Source organism: Bos indicus, chromosome X (genome assembly GCF_029378745.1).
Source record: "Bos indicus isolate NIAB-ARS_2022 breed Sahiwal x Tharparkar chromosome X, NIAB-ARS_B.indTharparkar_mat_pri_1.0, whole genome shotgun sequence".
NCBI lineage: Eukaryota > Metazoa > Chordata > Mammalia > Artiodactyla > Bovidae > Bos > Bos indicus.
In genome coordinates, this window is record NC_091789.1 from 20381205 (window position 1) to 20406475 (window position 25271).

Here is a 25271-nt window from a genome sequence, read left to right on the forward strand (position 1 = left end):
TCAAAAGCCACTCTGAAAACTATATATTCTTTGTTCCAGCAATTTCACTTTTAGGTTATCCTTAAGAGAAAATTAAATTAAAAAATGAGTATGTATGTTGTTACTTAATACAGCATTGTTTATAATACTGAAACAACTGAAAATATAATCTAAATAGCCAACACAAAATTTGGACTATACTAAGGCAGTCATTAAGAGTAATAATACGCTATTTTTGGACACAGAAAACGGTATATTTTGAATCTAAACAAAAGCAGGTTATGACTGCACTTTATTAAAAATATATAAATGCAAATATTCAGTTATCAGTGAGTACTGGGATAACAGGAAATTACATTAAATTTTTTTTCACTAAATATTTATTGGTTTAAATATTTATTACTTTAAAATACACTTTTTTTGTGTGTGGGCCTCACCATGCAGCTTGTGGGATCTTTGTTCCCTGACCATGGATCGAACCCACAGCCTGGGCAGAGAGAGTGCAGTATCCTAACCACTGGACTGCCAGGGAAGTCCCTAAATATTTTTAAAAAGGTATTTGATGGGAGCTTTTTTAAGACTTGGTAAATATACCAAAAAGACTCAGCTATTTTTCAGTTCCTCACTTTTGGCAGAGAAAGCATTTTACTTACATACCTGTATGTGCCTAATCACTTGTTTAACGCTAACAGTTTGTGCTACAGAAAATAAAAGTATAATAACTAGATTTCTAATAGCTAAAGAAATTTAAGACAAACCATTGAGATTTGTGATGGGAGTAACATATTTTAAAAAGTAATTAGAATTCTAATTAGAAAAGGCAGAGGAACCAGAGATCAAACTGCCAACACTCACCAGATCACAGAAAAAGCAAGAGAATTCCAGAAAAAAAAACACCTACTTCTGCTTCAGTGACTACACTAAAACCTTTGACTGTGTGGATCACAACAAACTATGGAAAACTCTTAAAGAGATGGGAATACCAGACCACCTTACCTGCCTCCTGAGAAACCTGTATGCAGGTCAAGAATCAACAGTTAGAACCAGACATGGAACAACGGACTGGTTCCAAATTGGGAAAGGAGTACATCAAGGCTGTATATTGTCACCCTGTTTATTTAACTTCTACGCAGAGTACGTCAGGCTAAAGGCCAGGCTGAATGAAGCACAAGCTGGAATTAAGACTGCAGGGAGAAATACCAATAACCTCAGATATGCAGATGATACCACCCTTATGGCAGAAAGTACAGAGGAACTAAAGAGCTTCTGGATGAAAGTGAAAGAGGAGAGTGAAAATGCTGGCTTAAAACATTCAAAAAACAAAAATCATGGCATCAGGTCCCATTACTTCATGGCAAATAGATGGGGAAACAATGCAAACGGTGACACACTTTCTTTTCTTTGGGCTCCAAAAATCACTGCAGATGGTGACTGAAGCCACGAAATTAAGACACTTGCTCTTTGGAAGAAAAGCTATGAAAAACCTAGACAGCATATTAAAAAGCAGAGACATTTACTTTGTCGATAAAAGTCCATACAGTCAAAGTTACAGTTTTTCTAGTAGTCATGTATGGATGTGAAAGTTGGACCATAAAGAAAGCATGAGTCTGAATGATGTCAAAAAAGGACACTTTTGTTGGGATGAGCACACAACCGATTAAATAAATAAAATTGATGCTTTTGAACTGTGGTGTCAGAGAAGACTCTTGAGAGACCCTTGGACTGCAAGGAGATCAAATCAGTCAATCCTAAAGGAAATCAATCCTGAATATTCATTGGAAGGACTGATGCTAAAACTGAAATTCCAATACTTTGGCCACCTGATGCAAAGAACTGCCTCATTAGAAAAGACCCTGATGCTGGGGAAGACTGAAGGCAGGAGGAGAAGGGGATGACAGAGGATGAGACAGTTGGATGGCATCACCAACTCGATGAACATGAGTTTGAGCCAGTTCTGGGAGTTGGTGATGGACAGGGAAGCCTGACGTGCTGCAGTTCATGGGGTTGCAAAGAGTCAGACACAGTAAGCAACTGAATTGAACCCAACTGAATTAGAATACCCCACAACACACTGGGGAGAGATGGGCAGAAAATAATTTGACACACATACAACTAGGCAGAAGCAAAGTCAGGAATTCGAATCAAGAGAAATAAAGCTGCGCTACAAAGTCTATGACAGCACTTTGGCTCACTAATCATATGGATGTTGACCGAAAAACAAGGAAAGGGGGCGGGATATATTCTGGAAAGGAAAAAGTGGAGGGAAAAAGGAGAAAATGGGAACAATGCATTAGAGCTCTCTATGACTGAGGACTTACTACCAAGAGGGATATTTAACATGATATGTGACCCATAACCCTGAAAATCTGTTTTACCAACAATCTTCTTTTAAACATTTTTTTTTTACATGGACCATGTTTAAAGTCTTTACTGAATTTGTTACAATATTCCTTCTGTTTTATGTTTTGGAATTTTTAGCCACAAGGCATGTGGGATTTTTAGCTCCCCGAACAGGGATCAAACCTGGACCCCCTGCATTGGAAGGCAAAGTCTTAAACACTGGACTGCCAGGGAAGTCCCTATTTTACTAACAATCTTTATGTTCTTAATTAAAAGCTAAAGAGCCACTCAATGTTATTCTTCCACATTTTAAGAAAAAAAGGTTGGCTTTCTCTCTTGATATTATTTAGGTTTTTCTATGTACCTAAAATCCAGCCCTTTTTATAATACTGATATATTTAAGCACAGGTCAAGAAACCCACGGTTTTAAAATTTAACAACCACCGAAACTCCTTATCTCATCCTATAAATTACCCTGATAACTACCCCAGTTTGCCATCGTAAAATAAATATGCAACATAAAATGTTGTGCAGACTTACTCATTTGCAAAGTATTGATTCAAATTATTTTTATGCCTTTCTGTAAAAAACTAAGTGATAAAACCTACTTTTTAAGCACAAATGCTAACAGTTTCAGGCACTCTATCCTATGCTTATTACCTGGATTATTGCTATTAAACTACTAATGAAGCAGTACTTTGTTCCTGGCTACTGACACTTTTGTTGGGATGAGCATGCAACCAATTAAAGTATTCTCCCAAAGAGAGGTACATAGCTAACAAACCAAATGATGAGAACAAACAGAAAGGACTCAGTTTGAGGTCTCACAAATAAATGAAGAAAGCAAGAAAGAGCAATGTGAACTGCTCTAAATGATAAGTATCCCAGCCTAAAAGCAGAGGCAGTTGAGAACCACACGTACATAACAGGACCAAACACTGCCACCTGACGGGACTGCACTGTTAGGGAAGATAGGACCTGAATAGACAGGCAGAAGCCCAGCATACCACAATAATCCCAATGCGGGGATCCAGGTAATGTATCTATTACCATACCCAATGTATGGAGTCTCTATGGAGAAACTCACATGTGGAGAAAAAAGTTATAAATGACAAAAGCACTCTGACATGGATTCCTCCAGGTATATGTCACTGACAGTCACATTTGTCAAGTTCATTGCCACGAGCTCCCAGGGACTGAGTGAATTAAGTCAATCTTGCTGTAAATAGCTTGCTCCAATTTTTAAGTTCATGAAGATCCCTGCCACAGTGACATTTGTTTTAATAGGATGTGACCTGAATCTTCTGTAAGTGAACAGTTTGTTATGAAACAAAAAGGAACTATCATGTTTAATAGGGAAAACTTAAGGGAAAGGTGTCAGAAACAACTTTAAATAAACAAGTACTTCAGTAATAATTTTGAAATCTTGTGTGTAATGATCAGCAGTGAAAACACCCCCAAAGGATAGATGTGGATTATGCTGTGAAGCAGCAAATCTCTGAAGTTCAAAATGTGGCCAGTAATTTAGAGCTTCCCTGGTGGCTAAGAGGTTAAAGCGTCTGCCTCCAATGCAGGAGACCTGGGTTCGATCCCTGGGTCAGGAAGATCCCCTGGAGAAGGAAATGGTTACCCACTCCAGTATTCTTGCCTGGAGAATCCCATGGACGGAGAAGCCTGGTAGGCTACAGTCCACAGGGTTGCAAAGAGTCAGACACAACTGAGCAACTTCACTTTCCCTTTACTTTCTACATACGAACTAATGAAATGTTCGAAGGAATGAAGTGCCTCAGGACAAATCTATCTATACCAACATTCTATGGTCTGGTTCTCTGCTTCATGGCAGAATTACATATTTTATTGTTGTACGACACTTAATGAGAACCAGACCTTCCAATAAAATTCAGTTTTGGGAAAAGGCAAAAAATAATAATAAAGAGATTCTTCTAGCTTCAGCCAAATAAGCATGTCACCAAAGTATATTTTTTAGTTAAAGAAGGGATATTTTGGCTTCCAGTGTTTTGGAATGGCTTCTCAAGCAGCTGAATGTTGACATAAACATAACACATTTAAACCACCAGTGAAGATTGGCACTTAGAAATAACTAACCAGATCGTTTTTCTTCTACTTGTTCTGTTTCTGTAGATGAATGCAGTCTGCTACATCTTCTATTCAAAGATGAACTTCGTCTCTTTTCTGGTGTTTCTGGAGAACAAAGGCAAAGAAATCATAGTTTTTAAGAAAATTAAGAAAAATTTTTGGTCATGCCACATAGTATGTGGGATCTTAGTTCCCCAACCAGAGATTGAACCCGCACCCCCTGCATTAGGAGCATGGAGTCTTAACCAGTGGACCGCCAGAGAAGTCCAGGAACATTACTATTTACAAGCTGTTTACAAACAGATTCCTTCAGGAGTGAGCCACTCCTTTTTCCCAAACATTTTTTTTTATCTTCACTACTCTTCCTTGTAAGAATTTTTTTTAATTTCAAGTATTATGAAGAGATTTTACATGCCCAAAGTTAAAACCAGGTTACTCTTTTAAGTAAGTTATCCAAAGAGAAATAAAATTATCTAGGAAATAATAAAGAAAATGTCTCATACTGACTGACAATATCAAAGTTCCCAAATTAGGAATACACAATGTATAATTTTAGACACAGTCCATGACATCTATTACTAAACTAATTTATACACTTTAGTTTTAATGAGTTTTATTTTTTTGGCTGCGCTGCATGGCTTGCAGGATCTTAGTTCCCCAAAGATTGAACCCCAGGCCAAAGAGGTGAAAGCACCGAGTCCTAACCACCAGACTGCCAAGGAATTCTCTCAACTAGTATTTTTAAAATAAAAATGATAATTAATATTTGGCACAGATGTCACAGTGTTAGCAACCCAAACTAGTCATATGGGAAAATAATCCCTTTTGTGTAGACACTTCCATTTCACTTTAAGTATTCCGGCTCAGAATACTGATGGAAGTCTGTTTAAAGAAGAACCCTTTGGGGAATTCCCTGGCGGTTCATGAGTTAGGACTCTGTGCTGTCACTGCCAAGAGTTCAATCCCTGGTCAGGGAACAAAGATCCCACAAGGTGAGTGGCCAAAAGAAGAAAACAAGAATTCTTTTGGGGAGCTATAGATTAAATACTGATAATGTAGCATCATTTGAAAATTCTAGAACTGATAATGTAATTGCACAGCACAATCCACAGAAATGTAATCAATTCGATCATGTGATGAGATCACCTATCCCTTACTATCACATTGCAAGAAATGACAAAATAGTGTGAATTTATGGTAAGTCAGCACTGAGTAGAAGAAAAACAGATTATTTGAATCAGTCAAGATTTAAAGAAAGGCTATTTAGGAACTTCCCTGGTGATTAAGGCTGTATTTTCACTAGAGGGCGCGGGTTTGATCCTTAGTCAGGGAATTAAGATCCTGCATACAGTACACCCAGCACAGCCAAACATATTTTTTAAAAAATGAAAATATAAAGCAAGCTATGAAATTCATTTGAGTTTGAAATGTTCATCTCTCTGGATTGAACAGGTTTTATTTCAGTTTGAAGGGATTTTACAAAGGTAAGCCAGTGAAAATATTGATTTTATTTTCCGTGGAATCATTAATTACAGCATTAATCATTTCAGAGTGTGTAATATACTATAATGGAGAAGGCAATGGCACCCCACTCCAGCACTCTTGCCTGGAAAATCCCATGGACGGAGGAGCCTGGTGGGCCGCAGTCCATGGGGTCGCTAAGAGTCCGACACGACTCAGTGACTTCACTTTCACTTTCATGCATTGGAGAAGGAAATGGCAACCCACTCCAGTGTTCTTGCCTGGAGAACCCCAGGGACAGGGGAGCCTCGTGGGCTGCCGTCTATGGGGTCGCACAGAGTCGGACATGACTGAAGTGACTTAGAGGAATATACTATAAAGCAAGTTATTTCATAAAGTATCTTCCACACATACCTTCTTGGATTAAAAACAAGTAAAGATATCATTTAAAAAATTACTTGGAATTGTTTCTTCATTGCACTTGAACTCATTACTAACTTGAAAGTCATCACCTGTCCCTTTTCTTTACATGTTTCACGAATACAGCAGATACACATATTAATGAAAACACACTAGCGTTTGCTCACTATAATAAAAATTAAGAAATGTCTGTGGAGAAATCTTTGCTAATTCCTGCAATCAATTAGATAGTAAAACAGGGTCAACACTTGTGAAACAATTAAAATAAAATGAAAATATACAAATATGACATTGCAATGAATGTTATCTAATTTTTCTAAAGGATTGAGTTTTGTGAATAATAAATTAATTTTATTATATGATAAGCAAGGTGCTAGAGAAAATCTTCCCATATTAATCTATGAATGAACCTGGGCTATATGTAAAAGTGCTCTGGAAAAGCATACTAAGGTTAATGACGGAAAGTGGATCAACTTCTGCTGGACTATTTATTACAAGAGAAAATGAGATGCGTCAAAACTGACAAATAACGAAAGATCTCTCAAGTTCATTGTTGAAAATTTTAAGAGTTCTAAAAGTACAAATGATGTAATTTAAGTATAAACAAAACAAAAAATCCTTTTTCAGCATATATTTAGACAAAAATGGAAATCTTTCCCACTAAGTTAACCACTGCTACAATTAACTAAATATATGCTTTAAATGATGTCCAGAATCTTTTTTCCACACTGGAATTTTAGAGCAATCAGCATGCTCAAAAAATGCTCAGACACCTAATAACACAAAAGAAACATTTTTAATTCAAACTAAAATTATGCCTTTGTTTCAATTCACCAGGTACAAAAATTGTATATCTTTTCTACAGCCAAGTTTGAGAGAATGAAGTGCAATATGTTTACCATGTCTTTTTCCTGCAAAGATCATGTCTGTTTTTTTCTCTGGAAAGAAAAAGGATTTTTTTGATGGGTATGGTTATCTAATCCATTCCAACTATCAGTGAGAAGCACCACGTAGTATAAGCCAGATATGGTCACTGACACACTCAGGTAAAGATTTTTTTTTTTTTAAATAAGGAATGCTAGGGAATTCCCCGGTGGTCCAGTCGTTAGAACTCCACGCTTTCACTGCCAAGGGTGCATGTTCAATTCCTGGTCAAGAAACTAAGGAGTGCTAATTAAAAGGGCAAACACCAGGAGCAAAATGTATTTGAAGTATCTGCAGTAGGTAAGTTTTATTTTAAAGAGCGCTGCATTACCTCTACAAAGAGTTGTAAAGTAGAGCTTAGAAATACTGTCTCATTAACAGTTAAAAACCACTTTATTTGCTTTGAGGAAAAACACAGACTTGTTAGTGGAATGTACAGTTTAAAATTATGATCAAATGACCAGAAAATTATGATCAGATAACCAAAATATAAACCACAGAAGAGCAGGGTGGAATGGAAATCACTGAATTTCTTGGGGTCTTAATTATAAAATAGGAAGGTAACTTGCTTGTCAACTTTACATATATATGAAGCAGATTAACCTGTCCACTGCTATATATATGCTATTATTTTTCTTAAATTAGGTAATATTCATGAATCTTAACGGAAATTGAATGGACTACTCTAGTTTCTGGAAAACCGGATTTCAGTTTTAGGTTAGACAGAATACGGATTAATTCTAAAATAAATTATTGTGTCACTTAATGGCAATGTCTTTGGGTCAAAATATATTTCATAGCTGTTGGGCTACCTGAGCCCAACAAACCCATCTGATACCATTAGTACACAAACCAAGAAACAAGGGGCTTCTCTGGTGGCACAGTGGTGGAGAGTCTGCCTGCCAACGCAGAGGACGTGGGTTGGATTCCTGATCTGGGAGGATCCCACACGCTTTGGAGCAACTAAGTACGTGTGCCACAAGTACTGAGCCGTGCTCTGGAGCCTGAGGAACTACAACTACTGAGCCCATGTGCCACAGCTACTGAAGCCCATGCGCCCTAGGGCTCACGCTCTACAAGGGAAGCCACCACAATGAGGGGCCTATGCACTGCAACGAGAGCGAAGCCGCTGCTCACTGCAACTAGAGAAAAAACCACGAAGCAACAAAGACCCAGCCAAAAATTTTTTTAAAATTTTTTAAAGAAACAGGGATTTATACTGATGAAAATACAAAAAAGTAATGACCATCTCTACTGCGAAACGTGGTGCTCTTCTAAAATAAATCTAAATGTCCTATGATCTAAAGAGTAAGTGGTACTATAGAAATACATATAAAGACTTGATTTCACTGGTTTGAAATTCAGTAAAATACATGAAATAAATACTTACTCTTGGCAACAGAATTTTGAAGACCAGTAGATGACATTTGTCTATGTAATCCACAAGTCCCCTGCTCAAGCTTTTCAGTAGATGTAGAATGTTTGTTGACTGAGAAAAGATACAAGATTTACTGTACTCATATTTAAAAAAGCATCATTAGCTGAAACAAGATGAGCTCATGATGTACTTATACAGAGCATAAACATGTATTAATTAGGTACACAATGCTCACTGTCGATCATTCCTTATAAATTATGGAAATTTAACTTACGTTTTATGCAATTGCTTAGAATTACATCCACACATAGGAAAAATTATAGTACATCACTAGTAAACAGGGCAATTTATTTTTAAAATATGCACTGGATAAAGGTGTGCAAAGCTTATCAATTATTATTCACTTTAACACAGATTACAAGTTTAAATGGTTAAGATTTTGGATATACCGTATAAAATAAAGTTATTCTAAGATTTCACCTGTTTCTTTGGCAATCTCACACGACACAAACTTAAATGCATGCCAAAGAATACATGGCAGTGTTTTCACTTAGGAGACAAAGCTGAAAACCCATTGTAAATGCAACCTTATACTAACAGCTAATATTTACATGTGAAAATGAATAAACTTAAAAGTTTAGCAGTTGTATTAATTACCGGTCTTATTTTGGGAATTTACTGTTGTATAGCCTGCCCATGACCATCTTTTTTGACGGTCAACGCGGCTGCTCCTTTCCAGTGTACGATGAAGGACGGCTTTGAATTTTTCCTATTTAAAATAAAAGCCAATAAATGTTTACATATGTATTATATTCACTAGTATAATTCTGATCTATCAGTTATAAAATACCCCTACCACTAAATTTTTTAATCAGGCAAAATTTTTTTTATAAAAGAGAAAAGTTAAAATTGGAAACATCTCAGGTATGAATCCATACTTTCCCAACTAAGTAGGTTTTAATCTTACGGATATGAATCGAGAAACTGACCATGCTTCCCTCTTTGCTTGTATCATCAGGAAATTTAGAAATAAAGGTGTAGCCTATTCCAGCAACTATACAAGGACTGAGTAGTATGCTTTGATGTATGCTAGTCATACCTTATGTTTTATTATTTTCTTATTTTAATTCCCCCCTCTGCTTGATTCACTCAAACATTGATTTTCTCATCTGGTTGTGGTATATAGTTTTAAAAATATACCTTAAATTCTTTGTAGAATGAGGCAGGATAAAAAATCAACTAACATGCATCAATGAAACTATGCCAGATCATCTATTATATCCACATTTCTAACTTCTTAAATTCTGGTGTTAACTAATCAAGTTTTTAAAAAGAGATGTGTTTGTCTTGACCTCAGCTTTAGTCTAAACCGCGCAGGATAACAGGTCTACGAATGCAAATGCTACACAGTGGCAAAACAGCACCACTGTCAGAAATGAGATGCAGTTTTCTATTCCTCATCTCTGTGCTGTAACATACCATGGACTACACTCACGTAAGCAAATCAACCTCAGGGCCAGAAAGTTTTCTATTCTTCCCTGACAGCAACTGTTTCATAGCAACATCATCCTTACAATGTTCCCAGTTTAGAGGGTGAACATATTAGGAAATTGGAGTCATCCATATCCTCTGAGGAGAAAAGCAACTGCAATTTTAAAATGAAACTTATCTAATGACAATATTTTAAATTATATTTTCTAACAGAAAGGAAGTTGTCCTAAATTACTTAGACACCCCAGAAGTATAATAAAGATTAAAAACAGAATATTCTTGTATTATTAAAACCTCTCTCCTAAGCTCTTTTGCTGTTTCCAAATGTGCTGACCCTCCATGCTCTTTCAGGTTCCTTCTGGCATCTGCAGCTCACGTCCAAGTTCCTGTCCTCCTTCCCATGTGCCCCTCACACTCGCCCCTCTTCCCCACCACTGAGTCTGGGGTTTTTTCCTGCTCTGCTGAATCATTCTCTTTTTCTATGTGCAGCCTCCTCAGTGATGAGCGGTCCCTGCTCTGTCTAGGGCTCTCCCGCACTAGCTCTCTGGGGCCAGTTCTCTTTGGACCTTTCCCCTTGCCTTCTGGGCTCTTGTCTGGCTCACTCTCTCTGGCTCCCACCCTGTCTACAGTGCCATTTTGTTGCTTCTTCCTTTCCTGTGTTCTCTCTCAGGTTCCTCTTCTCCTAAGATGGTCTTTTCTACTTGCAGTCCTTGGGGCTCTCCCTCTGTCCTCCAGGGGGCTTTCCTGACCCAGCAGTTTCCTATTTTACTCTCTTTGGTTCTGTCTTTGTCAACTTTAGTCTCTCTGGCCTTTACTCTTCTTTACCACAGAGAAGTAATTTTAAGGAGACATTTCACAGAGGAAGATAGAGTGATACAAGTTCTGAATGAGAATTCATTAAATACTGGAATGTGGGGGAAAAGACAGAGAAGGTGCTAGTGAACCATGGACAGGGAAGAAACACCACAGGAAGAGTCCTAAAATAAAGAAGATTCACCGACGGGGATAAGGAGTTGGGGAGGGTGAGGCATTTTCAAGGGCCAACTGTGTGTAAAAGTTAGGAAGAAAAGTGAGCACCAGAGAAGGACACAGAGAAGAGGGCTCTTGGGAGAGAAATGGAAACAAAGGGAAAAAGAAAGAAAAAATATTTTAAAATTAGAGCAACAGAAAAAAAAAGAGAGGATAAAAACCCACACACTGAGAGAACAATGGCAGAAACTCCAAAGATGAGGAGCAAAAAGGAGGGAGAAGCTAAGACAAAGAAAGTAAAAGAAAAAGGGGGTGCTATTGGCAGAAAAGGGCCAGAGTCAGACAAAGAGCCAGAGACAGGCCAAGGCTCACTCAGGGACACTTGAGGGGCACTGGAACAAAGAGAAAGAGAGAATGGCAGTGAAGAATAGGAGGGAACATGCCAATTCCAAAGGAGCCAAGGACACTCATAGTAAAGATGTGCAACAACCTACAGGAGAAAAACTTGGTGTCAGAGAGAATCCTACAATTTGAGACAGGTAATCAGATGCCCACAGAGAAACAGCCAAAGGCAAACTGACTGAAGAGGGACAGGGAGGGAAAGAGAGGGCAGGACAAAGGTAGTGACTCGTATCAACAGAGTGCCAAAGACACCCAGAGTCCAGATAGGAAGAGAGCAAGGCCACAACACAGAGAAAGGAACAATAAAGGGAGAGGGAGAGAGAGCAAACAAAAGGGAACCGGGAACCACGGGAGAGTGGAAGGCTTTGATCCAGCTGGGCTCTGCCACTCTCACAATGAGGGCAGTGGTGAGAAGGGGGGTGGTCCGTCAGGGGCAGAGGGGGCCCTATCAGAGAGGGCCTGATAGTGGGTGGGTGAATACCAGGCAATGGGACAACACCTTTGGTAGGAGAGAGAGCGCCTCAGAGCAAAGCCCAGGCTGCAGGCATCCTGCAGGCGCACAGGGCTCTCTCCCTGGATGCGCAAGGCTCGCCTTCACCTCAGTTACTAAGCCTAAACTCAGGCCTCAGATCAGGATGGGGCAAGAGCCGCTAATGTTTAAGGGAAGACCAAAGAAGAATTGGTACTAGTTCCAGAAGAATCGGGGTCGGTTCCAATAAATGCAGAGAAGGGCTAAGAAAAAAGCACTGCAGAACCAGGCAACACAGTGTATCATCTGATTAACAAAGAAAAAAAACACATACCCGTTCTTCCTCTAACATTTCGTTTCTCTTTTTTTCTGCAGATATTCTCCGTTGTTCATCCTTTTCTTTCTGTTCCCTCAGCTTTCGCTGTTTTTCTTCCATCTGTTTTTCATATACGATCTTAGACTTTCTTTCTTTTTCAAGTAGCTGTGTCTCTTTATTAGCTGAAATATTCCAAAAGCAAGGTAAGAGCCAAGAAAATGTTTAAGTTTTCCACATTACAGAGAAGGAAAGTTAGTGTATTTTATTCTCTTTCTTAAAAATAACATAACCTGTGCTAATAACTAAAGATTTATTATATAAATGACCAGAGATGGCCACGAAAGAATCATTTCCACTGGGTGTTCATTTAACTCCTGAGAACTGAATTGGCTTAAATGACTCTCCTCCTGTCCAAACTAAAATTCCAAATTCAAAAGAAATATTTTCTTTCATGTGATGTTTCTGCTGACTTGAGCTGAAGTCAAACCCCATCAGATTAATATGCTGTACATTAAAATAAGAATTAAAAAACACATGGCCAGAACATATGGCTTTTTCCCTTCTAATACGAAACTTCTTTTTAAAGGCCTCATCTAAACAGAGCATATTAAGCATGCCAATTTGACCTTCATGAGCTTAGGCACATACCATATTACTGACCAGCATGATGTTTTCCTACATTCAAATTTCCTCTCACTAAAGCCTGAAGAGCATCCATGCAGTTGTAAAAATACTCTTCTAAAGAGCTACAGGAAGAAACTGCTCCTCACCAAAACAGAGACAACTGCTGTGCCATTTGAATGAAGGTGAGCACTAGTTTTGCAGTGGATTTACAGGGCCAGACGAGGAAAATAAAGAGCTGAAAAAGCACTCTCTCAAGATTATGGTTCTTTTAGAAAAGAATATTATTTTTTTAATATAAATTTACTTATTTTAATTGGAGGATTCTTTTAGATCTTAATTGATACAAAGTCACACTTGAGAAAGCACAGCAATCAGTGAAAGATACCGTGTCTATGGTAAGATTATTAGCAAATTCATTTATGTTTTTGGCCGTGCCATGGCTTGTGGGATCTTGGTTCCCCAATCTGGGATTGAACCCCAGGCCTCTGGCAGTGAAAGCACAGGGTTAACCACTGGACCTCCAGGGAATTCCTTCATTTTTGTTTTCAGAGTCATTTTTACTGAAATCCCCATTTTGCTTGTTTCTACAAACACTGAAGAAATTTTCATACTTTAGTTTTCAGAAAATTAAAGCTAACAGAAACTACTCTTTCAAAAACAAAACAATTTGGCCAAATATTGTTCTTCATCTCATTTAGTATATGCTTTTAATCCAATATAACACAAAGTAAAAAGTAACACATGCTATATAACATATACTATTAAAAAAAGATTAAAACATAAAACCACTTTGAAAATATGTAACCTTAATGTAAAATGTATTCATTTTGATTTTTTTAAAAGTCTAAAATATACCATCATCCTGATTCATTTTGCTGTACAGTATAAACTGATGCAACATTATAAAGTAACTATACTCCAATAAAAATTAATTTAAAAAATACCATCATCTTGTCTTTTTTTCTCTTCTCTCCGCTCCTTTGCTAATCTTTGTTTTATGTCATTTTTAAGCACAGAGCCATCTATTACTAAAAAAAAAGAATATAATTAGATATCAATAGGATATCAAACTTAAAGGACAGAACACTTTGAGATCTATTAAAGTACTCTAGAAATTATACCTGGCTTAAATGGTGATTTTATATTTGAAGGCTGGGACGGAAGAGAACTAAAGCTTCCTTGACTTCGTCTTTCTTCAGCAATGGCATTAGCAGCAGCAACTAAAATACAGGGAGATAAAGGAAAGGGATTAAATATTAAGAAGACAAACAGCTAATCCAGGGGTGGCAAATTGTATCTTCGAGAATAAAGGATAGCATCTCTTCTAGAAGGTATGACAGATGACTCTGGGTCAGCAAAGACATACTGAGAACCTATGATGTTCAACAATTCAACAAAGAATTAACACTGTTTTCTGTAGACATGCCAGCCTATCTGTGCACACAGAGTTGTCAGTGGAAGCAGCAGCATGAGCTGGTGGATGAATAAGAGCTAATGAGTAACAGATCTCAAAAATGCCTCAGACAAGACATTACACCAAGTACTAGGAAAACTGAGCTGGCAAGGATTCGGAAAAAATGTTTCGCCATAAATTGGGCGAATTTAAAAAAGATTTGGAGTTTATGGATTTGAATTTGGAAGCAAAAGTGTCAACAGTGAGAGCCTCAGAGATTGGGCCCAATATTAAGGAGAACATTTATAAATTACCTTGATCAGGGGCTATCTACCCTGGCTCCCCAGTAGAGTCACCCAAATTGTTTAAAAAAAAAAAAAATTAGCAATGCTTTCCCCTCCCCACTTCCACTCTCTGAGAAAGGGGCCCAGGCCTTTGCAGTTGCTAAAAGCTCTATTCTCATGCATAGTGAAGGTGGAGACACACTCAAAGAAGTTCCAATGGGATGGTGTTTTTCGAGGTGGGAAAATATCAAGTTAATAAATATTAATACATCTTGCGTAAACAGGTAGAAAATGGTAAATAAACTTCAATAAGGGTGAAGTATAAGAGTATAAGAGTGTGGGAGCACAATTTGAGGGAAAGTAAGAAAAACTAAAATTGTGGATGATACCAAAACAAGTTATTGGGGAATTCCCTGAACTCTTTCCATGTATGACTGTATCTAAAATGCCTCACAGTAGCAGGCATCTTCAGGAAGGAGCTGGAGAATAACACTGAAAACTCTCTTCCACCCTAGTATAAAAGCACAGGAAACATGCCCCTGTGATTCTGCATACAGTTCTGGTCTCTACATATCAAGAAAAACGCAGAACAGTTGAAGATGGGCAGTTAAAATAAGAGACTAGAGGGTCTGTGGTTGTACTCAGAATGAATGGACTCTGAGATGTTACTTGCCACTGATGAAATATCTGGGAGCCATTTTACAGAGTAACCCTGAAAGTGACGCAACTGCTGCCATAGAGACCACCGTTTCAAAAGGGGAAATGACTTTTTTTAATCCCAGAGACCAAATAGCTCAGATAATCCACGATCTAGCTAAATTTGAATTGAAGATTAGACTCTTCTAAACTTCTTCAGTTATAAACTTCTTCAGTAATTTATCAATTTTGTGGACCACAATTATTCTCTGAATTTCAGTCCTGGTGTACTAAGAAAATTCTTATATAGTCTATAAGTTAAATAAACCATCCTACACCCACCCCTTCCACTCACATTTCTACGTGAGCATAGAGAAAACCACCGTTGCTTTTGTATATTCAGTTTTCCTGCTTAAAAGTCCTAAGGAAAGTCCATATTTTGGCACAATTTAGTTGGCCATAAGGACAAGTTCCCTCAAAATGTACACTTTTACCACATTTAAAGATCTTATTAATCACAAGTAAACGTAAAGTAGTTGTTGTGGCAATAATGAACCATACCACATACAGGTTATAATTCAAATCTAATTTTTTTTTTTTGGCTGCACAGGGTGGTTTGCAGGATCTCAGTTCTCTGACCAGGGATTGATCCCAGGCCATGGCAGTGAAAGTGCCAAGTCCTAACCATTAGACAACCAGAAAATGTCCCTCAAATCTGACTTTTAGACCCTTACTTCCAAATTCCTACTGACAAGAAATATATTCACCAAAAGGACAGGCTCTAAAAATGTCCAGACACTAGGGGAAAGCCTCCATGTCTGGAGTTAACAAAATGAACATTTTATTCAACTCCATTCAATGCGGAATTTAATTCACTTTAAAGTAACAGGTGCAATAGAGTATTTCTATAGTTCTTATACTAATTCTAAACTCCAAATTAAAGTTAAAAGTTACTTTCTGCCTGGAGATTAAATAAGAAAACATGTAGATTTTATTACTAAAACTGAATTATGAATCTTAATCTGTATTTCCAAAAAACTGCCATAATCAATAATGTATATCACTTTCACCATTTATGAAGTTGTTTTCATTGATTACCTCATTTAATTCTCATAATAATCCTATAAAGTGGATATTATTTTCTTTACAGATGAGCAAACTGAAGCTAAATATAATTTTCCCAGATTACACAGACAGGAACTGGTAAAGCCAGAACTTACTTCAATTGTAACTTTACTTTGAAATATTACATAATTATGAAGGACCAGACTGTACAAAACCCACATCAACCTTTATATGACTTAGTTCAATACTCCTACTTCAGCTACTTCTAAGGTTACTTCTTTTTAAAATACCACAAGGAATTAAGATCTAAATGTATACAACTTATTCAACAATAAGTACATGAAATATGTTGGTTTTGGTATAAAACATACTTTGGAAATACAGCAATGGAAATTATTTTAAAATAAAGCATTTACCCTTTTATTTTTTTAAAGAAATAGCTGTGGCTAAGAAAAGCCTAAGTTTGAAGAAAATGTGTAAAAAACAATACAAAAAGAAAACGATTCTCTCTCTCTTTTTTTTTTTTTGGTGGCACCTCAAGGCTTGTGGCAAAGTTCCCCAACCACGGATTGAACCCTCAGCAGTGACAGCAGAGTCCTGACCCCTGGACCACCAGGGAACTCCGCCATTCCCCTTCGACAAGGAGAAAATAAAAATCATTCCAGCTATCTAACCCAATAAAAGCCTCAGAATACAATGAACCAAAAATAGGTGCCACTAGAATGCCAAAGTTAAAGAATAGTTTACACTTGATAGACTTTTAAAAGATACCATTGAAATTCTGAGGCCCCTTCTGGACATAAAGCATTTTAGGTCATTACTGACTTCAACATAGTAGAAAATTTCTGCTTCTCTCCTAAACCTCCTTCCTCAACACACAATCCGTGTCATAAGGGCTCTGCTCTACTAGGACAAGCAAAATGCAAGAAAGGAAGAACGTTTTTCTAAGACAGTTATTTCAAGAATGGTAATAATCTTCCTAAATCTGCACCCAAGCACGATCACCCCAAAATGTTTAACCTTATGAGATATCAATGATAAATATTCATCCCAAAACTTACTAGCAATTCTGCCACAGTTGTTGCTCTTGACATCACAGAGTTCCACATAAAATCTATAGCCCCACCTCTCCATGACCTTTCTTCAGTACTAACTGGAAACATTAAATCACATCAACTAGTGAAATAGTATTTTCTATTACTTAGCAAAGGGCATAGATTGCAAAAAAAAAATGAATGAAAGGTTTTTTAAAAATTATTTTAAGAAGGGCTATGGTTGTGGCAAGAAACAAGCATACCATGAAACCAAATTGCTACAGATTAACGAATATAGTGCTATTCACTGTTGTTTGGGTAACAGAATAAGAGGTAAACTGCTACAAGTCTTGAGCTCCTACTGCATGCAGTCTTCAAAGCTAGGCTGCCAGGGGTATCTAGCAGCAGACTGTCTTCGACCAACCCAGTCCCTGAGCCTTCCCACACAGCTGCTGGCCCAGGCCTGGATCCACCCTTCTTCAAAGCTGAGTAGTTTGGAGTGGTGGGGTTCCCTGCAGATCCGTTCCACCCGCCCCAAGGCTCTCTGTTCATGGCCTTATTACTCAAAGTTTGCATGTCATTAGGCCAGGAAGAGAGTGAGAAAATATTAAGAGAAAAAAAAAAAGAAACCAAAGAAATTTGCAACCAGGGAACAACAAAAATAAGGGGGATTCAAGGAATTTTGCCTAAAACAGCAACAAAGTTTACTCACTGTTATTTGTATAAGAGAAAAGTAGCAACTGCCACAGAGTGGCAGCACATTTCATTGACCCTTTGTCCCCTTCAGGAAAATACTGTGACCATGAAGTAAGTTCTTTTTAATCAAGGTGATTCTCTGAAAACTTTAATATGTGATGTTTTCATTCCTAATGTGAAATGGGCACCAAAGATGTCAACGAGGATTCTGGGTTAAGCCTTTTTTGTTTTTGGTTTGAAATACTGTGAATTCCAAGCAACTGTTCCATGTAAAATTTTAGAAATACTTTACAATGTTCAATATAAAAAATACGTTGGGGGGGGGGCGGTTATCCAGAATGCTGGTTAGTTTAAATCAGTGAAATAAGTCAATGTCAGAGAACTTTAGGTGCCAGTAAGCAATAAAACAATCTGAATTTATTGCAAACTCTCCCTGTAGGTGAACCATAATAAACTAAAGACATAAGCGTTTTTCCCCCTGTGCCATAATGAAAGTGTATTTGCTGCTGACATAGTCTCTGGGGAGTTAATTCAAAGCGTTCTGAAGTAACATAAACCCTTCCAATTGCAGCCAGTCTAAATTAATTTCTTAACTGCAAATGGAAAATTCCCGAAGGACTTCAATAAAATCAATAAGACTGTTTTACTCAAGCTCATATAGAAGGAAACTAGCTCGAGAACTAAAAGCAACCTCCCACAAGCAACATATACTAGCTCAAGCACTGGAGCAGTCTCCTGGGCTAAGCCATGCGCTGCCAAATTTTATAAAATAAAACGATTTGGGATCAAAATTTCTTTGGTGATGAGACCAGTTTAGAAGAAAGCACCCAGAAGCGCTGAGTTTCGTTCAGTTCAGCCTAGGGTCTGCAAGACGTCCCACGGAAGGTGACATCCTGGCGATCACGTGCTACAGGAGGCAAGCCAAGAGGAGCGGGGGATGGGGACAAGTCTCATCCCAAATTTCAAATCAAGACCCTCACGGCCCCCTCCTCACAGGACCTTAACCAGATCCTAACCAGGAGGGTGCTGGAAGTCAAGCCTCCGGAGAGCCCGGGGTTCCGATTGTGGAAGACGAAGAAAACTCGAGCGTCGAGGGCTCAGGGAAATCTCCAGGGCTGCCCGCCGCCCCCCAAAGGCAGGCGGGGCTCGGGGTTGTCCTCGTGCTCCCGGGTGCCAGGCGCCCGCCCTCCCGCCCTCCCGCCCCAGTAGCGCCCGTTAGTTCCCTCGGGCCCCGCCCGCCGGAGGGGGTGCGGCCGTCGGCAGTGGCAGTTGGACCGCGGGCTGAAGGAATTGGGCTGGTCTCCCCTCCCGCCCGCGTTCCCTCTCGGCGACCCGTCCCGTCCCAGGGCGCTCCGGCGGGGGTGAGATGAAGACCCGACGGCGCGCGAGGCGACTCCGGAGTAAAGTTCTCCCGCTCCGACGATCCCCGAAGCCGCGGGAATCCCGCGTCCCGCACGGGCCCGAGAACCCCCGGGAGCCGCCGGCCCGCTCACCCATCCGTTCGCGCAGTCCCCTCAAGGATGTGCCGCCGCCGGCGCGCTCCGCCATCTTCAGAGCAGCCGAGCCGGGAGCCGCTACAGGCGCTGGGGCCCCAGTGCGCAGGCTCTCGTGCGGCCGCTGCGGGGCCGAAGCCGTGGCGTCGTCGAGGGGCGGGAAGGGGCGGGGCCCAAAGGGCCGCCGCGCCCACCTCGGACCCGCGACCGGTCAGCGCTGCCTTCTGCGCACCAAGTTGTGAGCCGCTGGGCGGTGACGACCAGGTGTAAATAGAGACACCCTCTTCTACTTCCCCTGCTCTCCTCTCACCGTGCGTCCTGGAGGCCGGCCGATGATCAGCCGGCCATCCAACATTTCCTTTTTCCTCACTTTACCTAACAACGCAGGAACATCTTCCCTTCATTCGTTTGTTCACTTATGGAGGTCTTCTTGAGTGCCTCCTTGGTGCGCTTGCATCATGAGTTTGCTAGTCTTTGAAACAGGACGGAAAGACCCAGGTTGGGGGAAGAGTGATGCTCTAGGGTTCCTGTGATGCTCTAGGGGGCTTGATCACAAGGAAAGATTTTCTTAAAACTGTAGAATAACTCGTGACACTGTTAGGTCTCAAAGTTGTGTGAATTATCTTTAGAGTGTCTTTAGGTCTTTAAAGTGAAGGAGAGGACTTATTGATGTTAATCACTCCAGATACATAATTATATATTACATATATAATATTCATAAACGATTCCTATCCGGAATGCATAAAGATCTAAAAAATATTTAAGAAAAAAGCAATTCCCCTCAAAGTGAGCAAAAGGCATGAGCAAGCCTTTCACAGGAGAGAAAACACAATGGCAATAAGCATAAAAAATTTTTTTTTTTTCTCAAACTCTTAAGCACTCAAGAGGACACAAATGAAAACCACAAGATACCATGTTACACCTACAGATTTGGCAAAAATTTAAGAGCGGAAAGTAAGTGTTGGTGAAGATGTAGTTTAATATTGGTGGAGAAAAATAATACTGTAAATCAACTAGACTTCAATTTGAAAAAATACTAGTGTGTGTTTTTGAGGGGGGGCAGGGAACGTTTGGCACTATAGTACCTGAAGCCCTGCTCCTACTTGTATAGAGACACCAGTGTTCTGCATGATATACACAATGGTAGCCATGATTATCAAGACACATGATTAGGGCGCAAGCAAAGCACATATACCTACACAGAAATTCCGCTTTGATGAATTTATCTGGAACGTCACAAACAGGTCTCTTTTAATCTATAGATAAACCCTTCTTTTTCTCCAACATCTTTGACAGATCACTGTGAAACATTCAGTAGGTGAGTCATTCAACAAAAGCTTTTATGACCACCTATCCTGCGCCTGACTGGTTGGCTAGAAAGACAGGGAAGATCCCCTTAGATGTATCTTTGGGGCTACAGCAGCTCCCTAAGGAGCCCCCACAGGACTGTCTGTACATTTCTCAGAAAAATTTTGGAACTGAAGACTGCCATCTTGGGGAGACTTGAGTGTGTTCTGGACCAACTCACTCAGAGCTGGGAAACAACCCAGGCCACTTAACTTCTCTCCGCCCCTGTTTGGAAAGCCTATGTTCCCCAGTGAGCAAAAAAACCCTGAATTCCTGCTGTTTCTTTCCTACTTGGCTATTTTTTCCCTTAAACCTGACACCAGCAGGAAAAATATTCAGAAACCACACTCATACTAGGTCTAGGAATTGTCACTTTTTTTCTACTAATACATTGAATTCACATGTAATAAACACTCAGTGCACTTATCAAGTCCAACAATTTGTATTGAAACTGCTACCATCACAGCCCTGTGGGAAGAGTCCTAAGCTTCACAGCCATGAGACAACTGTCCCTCTGCATCCTAGACTACCTGTCAGATTCATCCATCATATACACAGCAGAGTCAGGGCTCTGGTTTTTCATTCTCTCATTTCTGACTCTTGTCGCACATCTACTGCCGCTTGGCCGTGAAACAGGGGGAAGAGCGATGCTTCATTCTGGACTCATCTCTTCCAATTCTACTCACACGTTTTCCTCCCTTTTCCCAAATCTGCACTTTTCTTCTCTCTAAGTTACAGGCTCACCTCAGGCTCTGGTCATTTCTTGCTTGGTTGATGGCAGCTTTCCCAGCTCCGAAATTCCTACTGCAGCACATTGCCCCGACTCCCTCCCACACCAATGACCCTTCAGTGCCCCTTTCCCACTCCCCCCTTTCCCCTTCCCTTTGCACTGAGGACCAGGGTGACCTTGCTCTTTCCTGGGATGTGGTGGGGGAATGATTCTCATGTCCTGAGATCACCAGGGTGGGGGGCATGAGCTTCTGGGGGGAGGAGGAAGAGGCCAGCACTGTCAGTTGGATCAGACAAACAGATGGGAAGGGCATCATGGTGGTCGTGCAATCTGCTAGGAGCAGTAGCTGCATCTTAGAGTCTTAGATACTTACTGTTACTTAGTAACAGATGTCATTTGTCCAGTACTTATACACTGGCAGACACAGTGCTTAAGGTTCTACATGGATTATTTCATCTAATTCTTATACCACTTCATGATGCAGCTTCTGTTATCTCCTCATTTTACACATAAGGAAAGAGTTAACCTCCCCGGTGTTAGCACAGTTAGCAAATGGCAGAGCCAGGATTCAAGGCCATGTATATCTAGTACTTCTTGCACTGTGTCTTCTGATTTACCAGATGATGAGCCCTAGTCCACTTTTAATTCCTAGCCCATGTCTTCACTTCTCCATTGATGCAGTCCCCACACTCAGCCTATTATTTTTTCTGGCTCAGCCTTGTGGCACATGAGATCTTAGTTTCCCCATCAGGACCAGGGATGGAACCTGAGCCCCTGCATTGGAAGCTCGGAGAGTCTTAACCACTGGACTACCAGAGAAGTCCCTAGACATGCACTTTTTATCACTGGTGAGGTCTTCCTAAAATTAAATCTTTTAACTCAAAACCACTATGACAGTCTCTTAAGCCTTTAATAAGATGGACACAAACTATTCAATAAGAAACCATTGAAAATGGATGTTTAATATATATCTGACAATAGAGATAAATATGACTTCTCTTAAGCAGCCTTTCTTCTAAAAGGCTCAGCTAAGACTGTAAATGCCAGGTACTCAGGGCTGACTTCAAAATGTATGTGTAAAGGAAAATGTGCCACATCTATTTCACTGTTTATCCTGCAATGAATATTTTTTGAATGAATGAAAGAGTACTGAAAGCCTCCACAGTACTGATGGAGGAAGAAATGAAAATATTTTCAATGGCCACTGGGGTGTTGAAAAGGTCTAGACTTAAAATTATTAAAGGGCAAGAAAATGTCCTTATTTTTTTTGCTTGACTTCAAATAAAGTAGAGCAAACATGGGCTGTGTCTTCTCATTCTAAATACAGGGCCTGTAATATAAAAGGAGCTTCAGGGGATGCCAAAAAGCATAAAATATCAAGGAATGCCCTTTAAAGACACTTTGGAATTTCTAAAAGAGTTAAAACTTGGTAAAATCCAGATGGGAGAGGAGAGGAAAAGAGGAGTTGAGATGGTTTATTAAAACACAGATTGCTGGGCCCCATTCCCAGAGTTTCTGATTCTATAAGTGTGATTAACTGTATAACATATACCACCGAGGAAATGTACCGAATGTCTAGTGTGATGTCAAGTTCAGCCTGAGTGGTTAATATCATTACACTTTGATGATGATCAATATTTAAAAATTCTAATCCAGATCTAGCATTATCATTACACTTTGATGATGACAAATATTAAAAATTCAAATACAGATCTAGTGTCATGTACATCCTGATACTTGACATTTGTTCACTAAGGGCAGGCAAATGCTTTGCTCTAGGGTTCACTGAAAGCCAGGTCTGGCCAAGGCCTTGGGGTGAGCATTACAATGGAGGGAGGAACATCACAGACCCTGAGCTGCCAGGCAGGGAAGCCTGAGAACATTTTGTACCACAATTTTCTGAGACAGAGTGTGGTGGTACAACACATTGAATAGACAGTTTTCCTTCTCGTTCCCACCCTCACCCCCATAGGATAGTTCACCCATATCACACAGTCATATCTACATTTGAAAAGGAGCTAACACAGGTATTGGGAGGGTAAAGAAAGCCAGATCACACACAGGAAGTGAAATGCACAAGAATCTCCTCTCCAAAGAAAGCCAGATCACACACAGGAAGTGAAATGCACAAGAATCTCCTCTCCTTGCCACCCAAGAAGGAAAAGTTTCCCAGGGTCAGCAAAAGGACTAAACAATTCTGTCCCTAACTCTGGCTCTTCTTGAGAATCCCTTTGCAAAACTCAATTGTTTGTCACTGGGCTGATATCCTTGGGGAGTCAAAAGCTTGCACTGTAAGCCTCATTGTTTTTTCATGGCCAGCTCACAGATCTCTTTAGAGAATGTGTACTCTTAGAGACAAAAGGGCCTGACAGGGCAAAGGGGAACTTCTGTGCACATGCTTTGAGGCACGTGGGTCTGTGGGGATGCACACGTGGGCAGCCAAGAGGCGAAGCAGGCTTCCAACGGGTTGTCATCTCTCTATGCAGCTGGGCTGAAAGATTCAGTAACATAGAAAAAAACTTAAGAGTCAGCCGGACATCCAAGCCCTTGAAAAGAAAATTCTCCAGAATTTTCAAAGTGTTGGGATAGATGGAGGGTGGGGGGGAGAGGAAAGGAAAAGAGCATTATCTCTGAGGCCAAGTAAATAGAACATCTTTCCCTGCTCTCAGGAAAAACATATTCCCTTGACATTGCTTTTCTTTAGTTTCTAGATATTAGTGTCGAGGACAGATCACAGAATGTGAGAGCTGAGAAGGAACATCAAGGCCACTACACTGAGTCCTCTTATTCTCCCCTGAGGCTCAGAGAGGCTTGCTGATGCAAGTTCCCACAGCTGATGGAACCCAGGTCTCCTAGCACCCTATCTAATGAACTTTCCTCTGCACACCCGTGAAAGGCTGTCCACACAATCTTTTAGAAGAAGAAAAAAAAAGTGAGAATTGCTGACCCAGTGCTAGGAACAACTATGTAATCCAGCTGGAATTTGACCTATATCCTCCCAATGAAACTGAAACGGACATGGGAGGGAAACAGATGGAGATCCCGCTGAGTTATGAAAGACATACTTAAAGGATGTTGAACAACAGTTATTATTGTGAAGGAACCAGTGAACTGGCTCCTACCTGCTGCTCCACATAATTCTCACTACATCCTCACAGGAACCCTATTCTGTCTGCAACAGCAAAACCAGACAAACATTTGGGCTCAAGCCGATCTCTTGATCTCTACTCTTCCCCCCACCCTCATCCCACCTCACAGAAGCATGATTCGAATTCAGGATAATCTAACTCTAGAGTTCTCTAGAGTTTTCCAGAGGTATTAGGAGCCAGAACAGGAGAGAGCCACCCAAAACAGTGCCTGGTGGTCTATGCTGGGGCTTAAGGAGTGGCCAAGCATGCATGCTAAGTTGCTTCACTTGTGTCCGACTCTTTGCGACCCCAAGGACAGTAGCCCTCCAGGCTCCTCTGTCCATAGGATTCTCCAGGCAAGAACACAAGTGGGTTGCCATGCCCTTCTCCAGGGGATCTTTCTGACCCAGGGATTGAACCCATGTCTCTTATGTCTCCTGCATTGGCAGCAGGTTCTTTACCACTGAGCCACCTAGGAATCCCAAAAGAGTGGCCATATCCAGCTGTTACTTGAATCTGGAGGTGGGGATGGAGGAGATGATCAAGTACCAGCCAAGCCAGAGAGGCTTCATGGAAGAAGTGGCTTTTAAAACCA

At 40.1% G+C, this 25271-nt stretch overlaps 1 protein-coding gene across 4 annotated transcripts in view; it reads right to left on the reverse strand.

Moving 5' to 3' along the window:
* Positions 1-19682, reverse strand: part of MAP7D3 (MAP7 domain containing 3) — a 35695-nt gene extending 16013 nt beyond the window's left edge. For 2 of the 4 annotated variants that reach the window (XM_019955639.2, XM_019955638.2), the window contains exons 1-7: positions 19472-19621; positions 13992-14090; positions 13815-13898; positions 12265-12428; positions 9257-9368; positions 8612-8710; positions 4426-4521 (exon numbers count right to left, since the gene is read on the reverse strand). In XM_019955639.2, coding sequence (XP_019811198.2) covers positions 4426-4521; positions 8612-8710; positions 9257-9368; positions 12265-12428; positions 13815-13898; positions 13992-14090; positions 19472-19526 — 709 coding nt within the window. In that variant the 5' untranslated portion in view covers positions 19527-19621. Of the gene's footprint in view, positions 1-4425; positions 4522-8611; positions 8711-9256; positions 9369-12264; positions 12429-13814; positions 13899-13991; positions 14091-19471 lie in introns of all 4 variants that reach the window. The other 2 variants (XM_019955637.2, XM_070783810.1) reach the window with 2 other exon arrangements.
* Positions 19683-25271: the final 5589 nt, after the last annotated feature.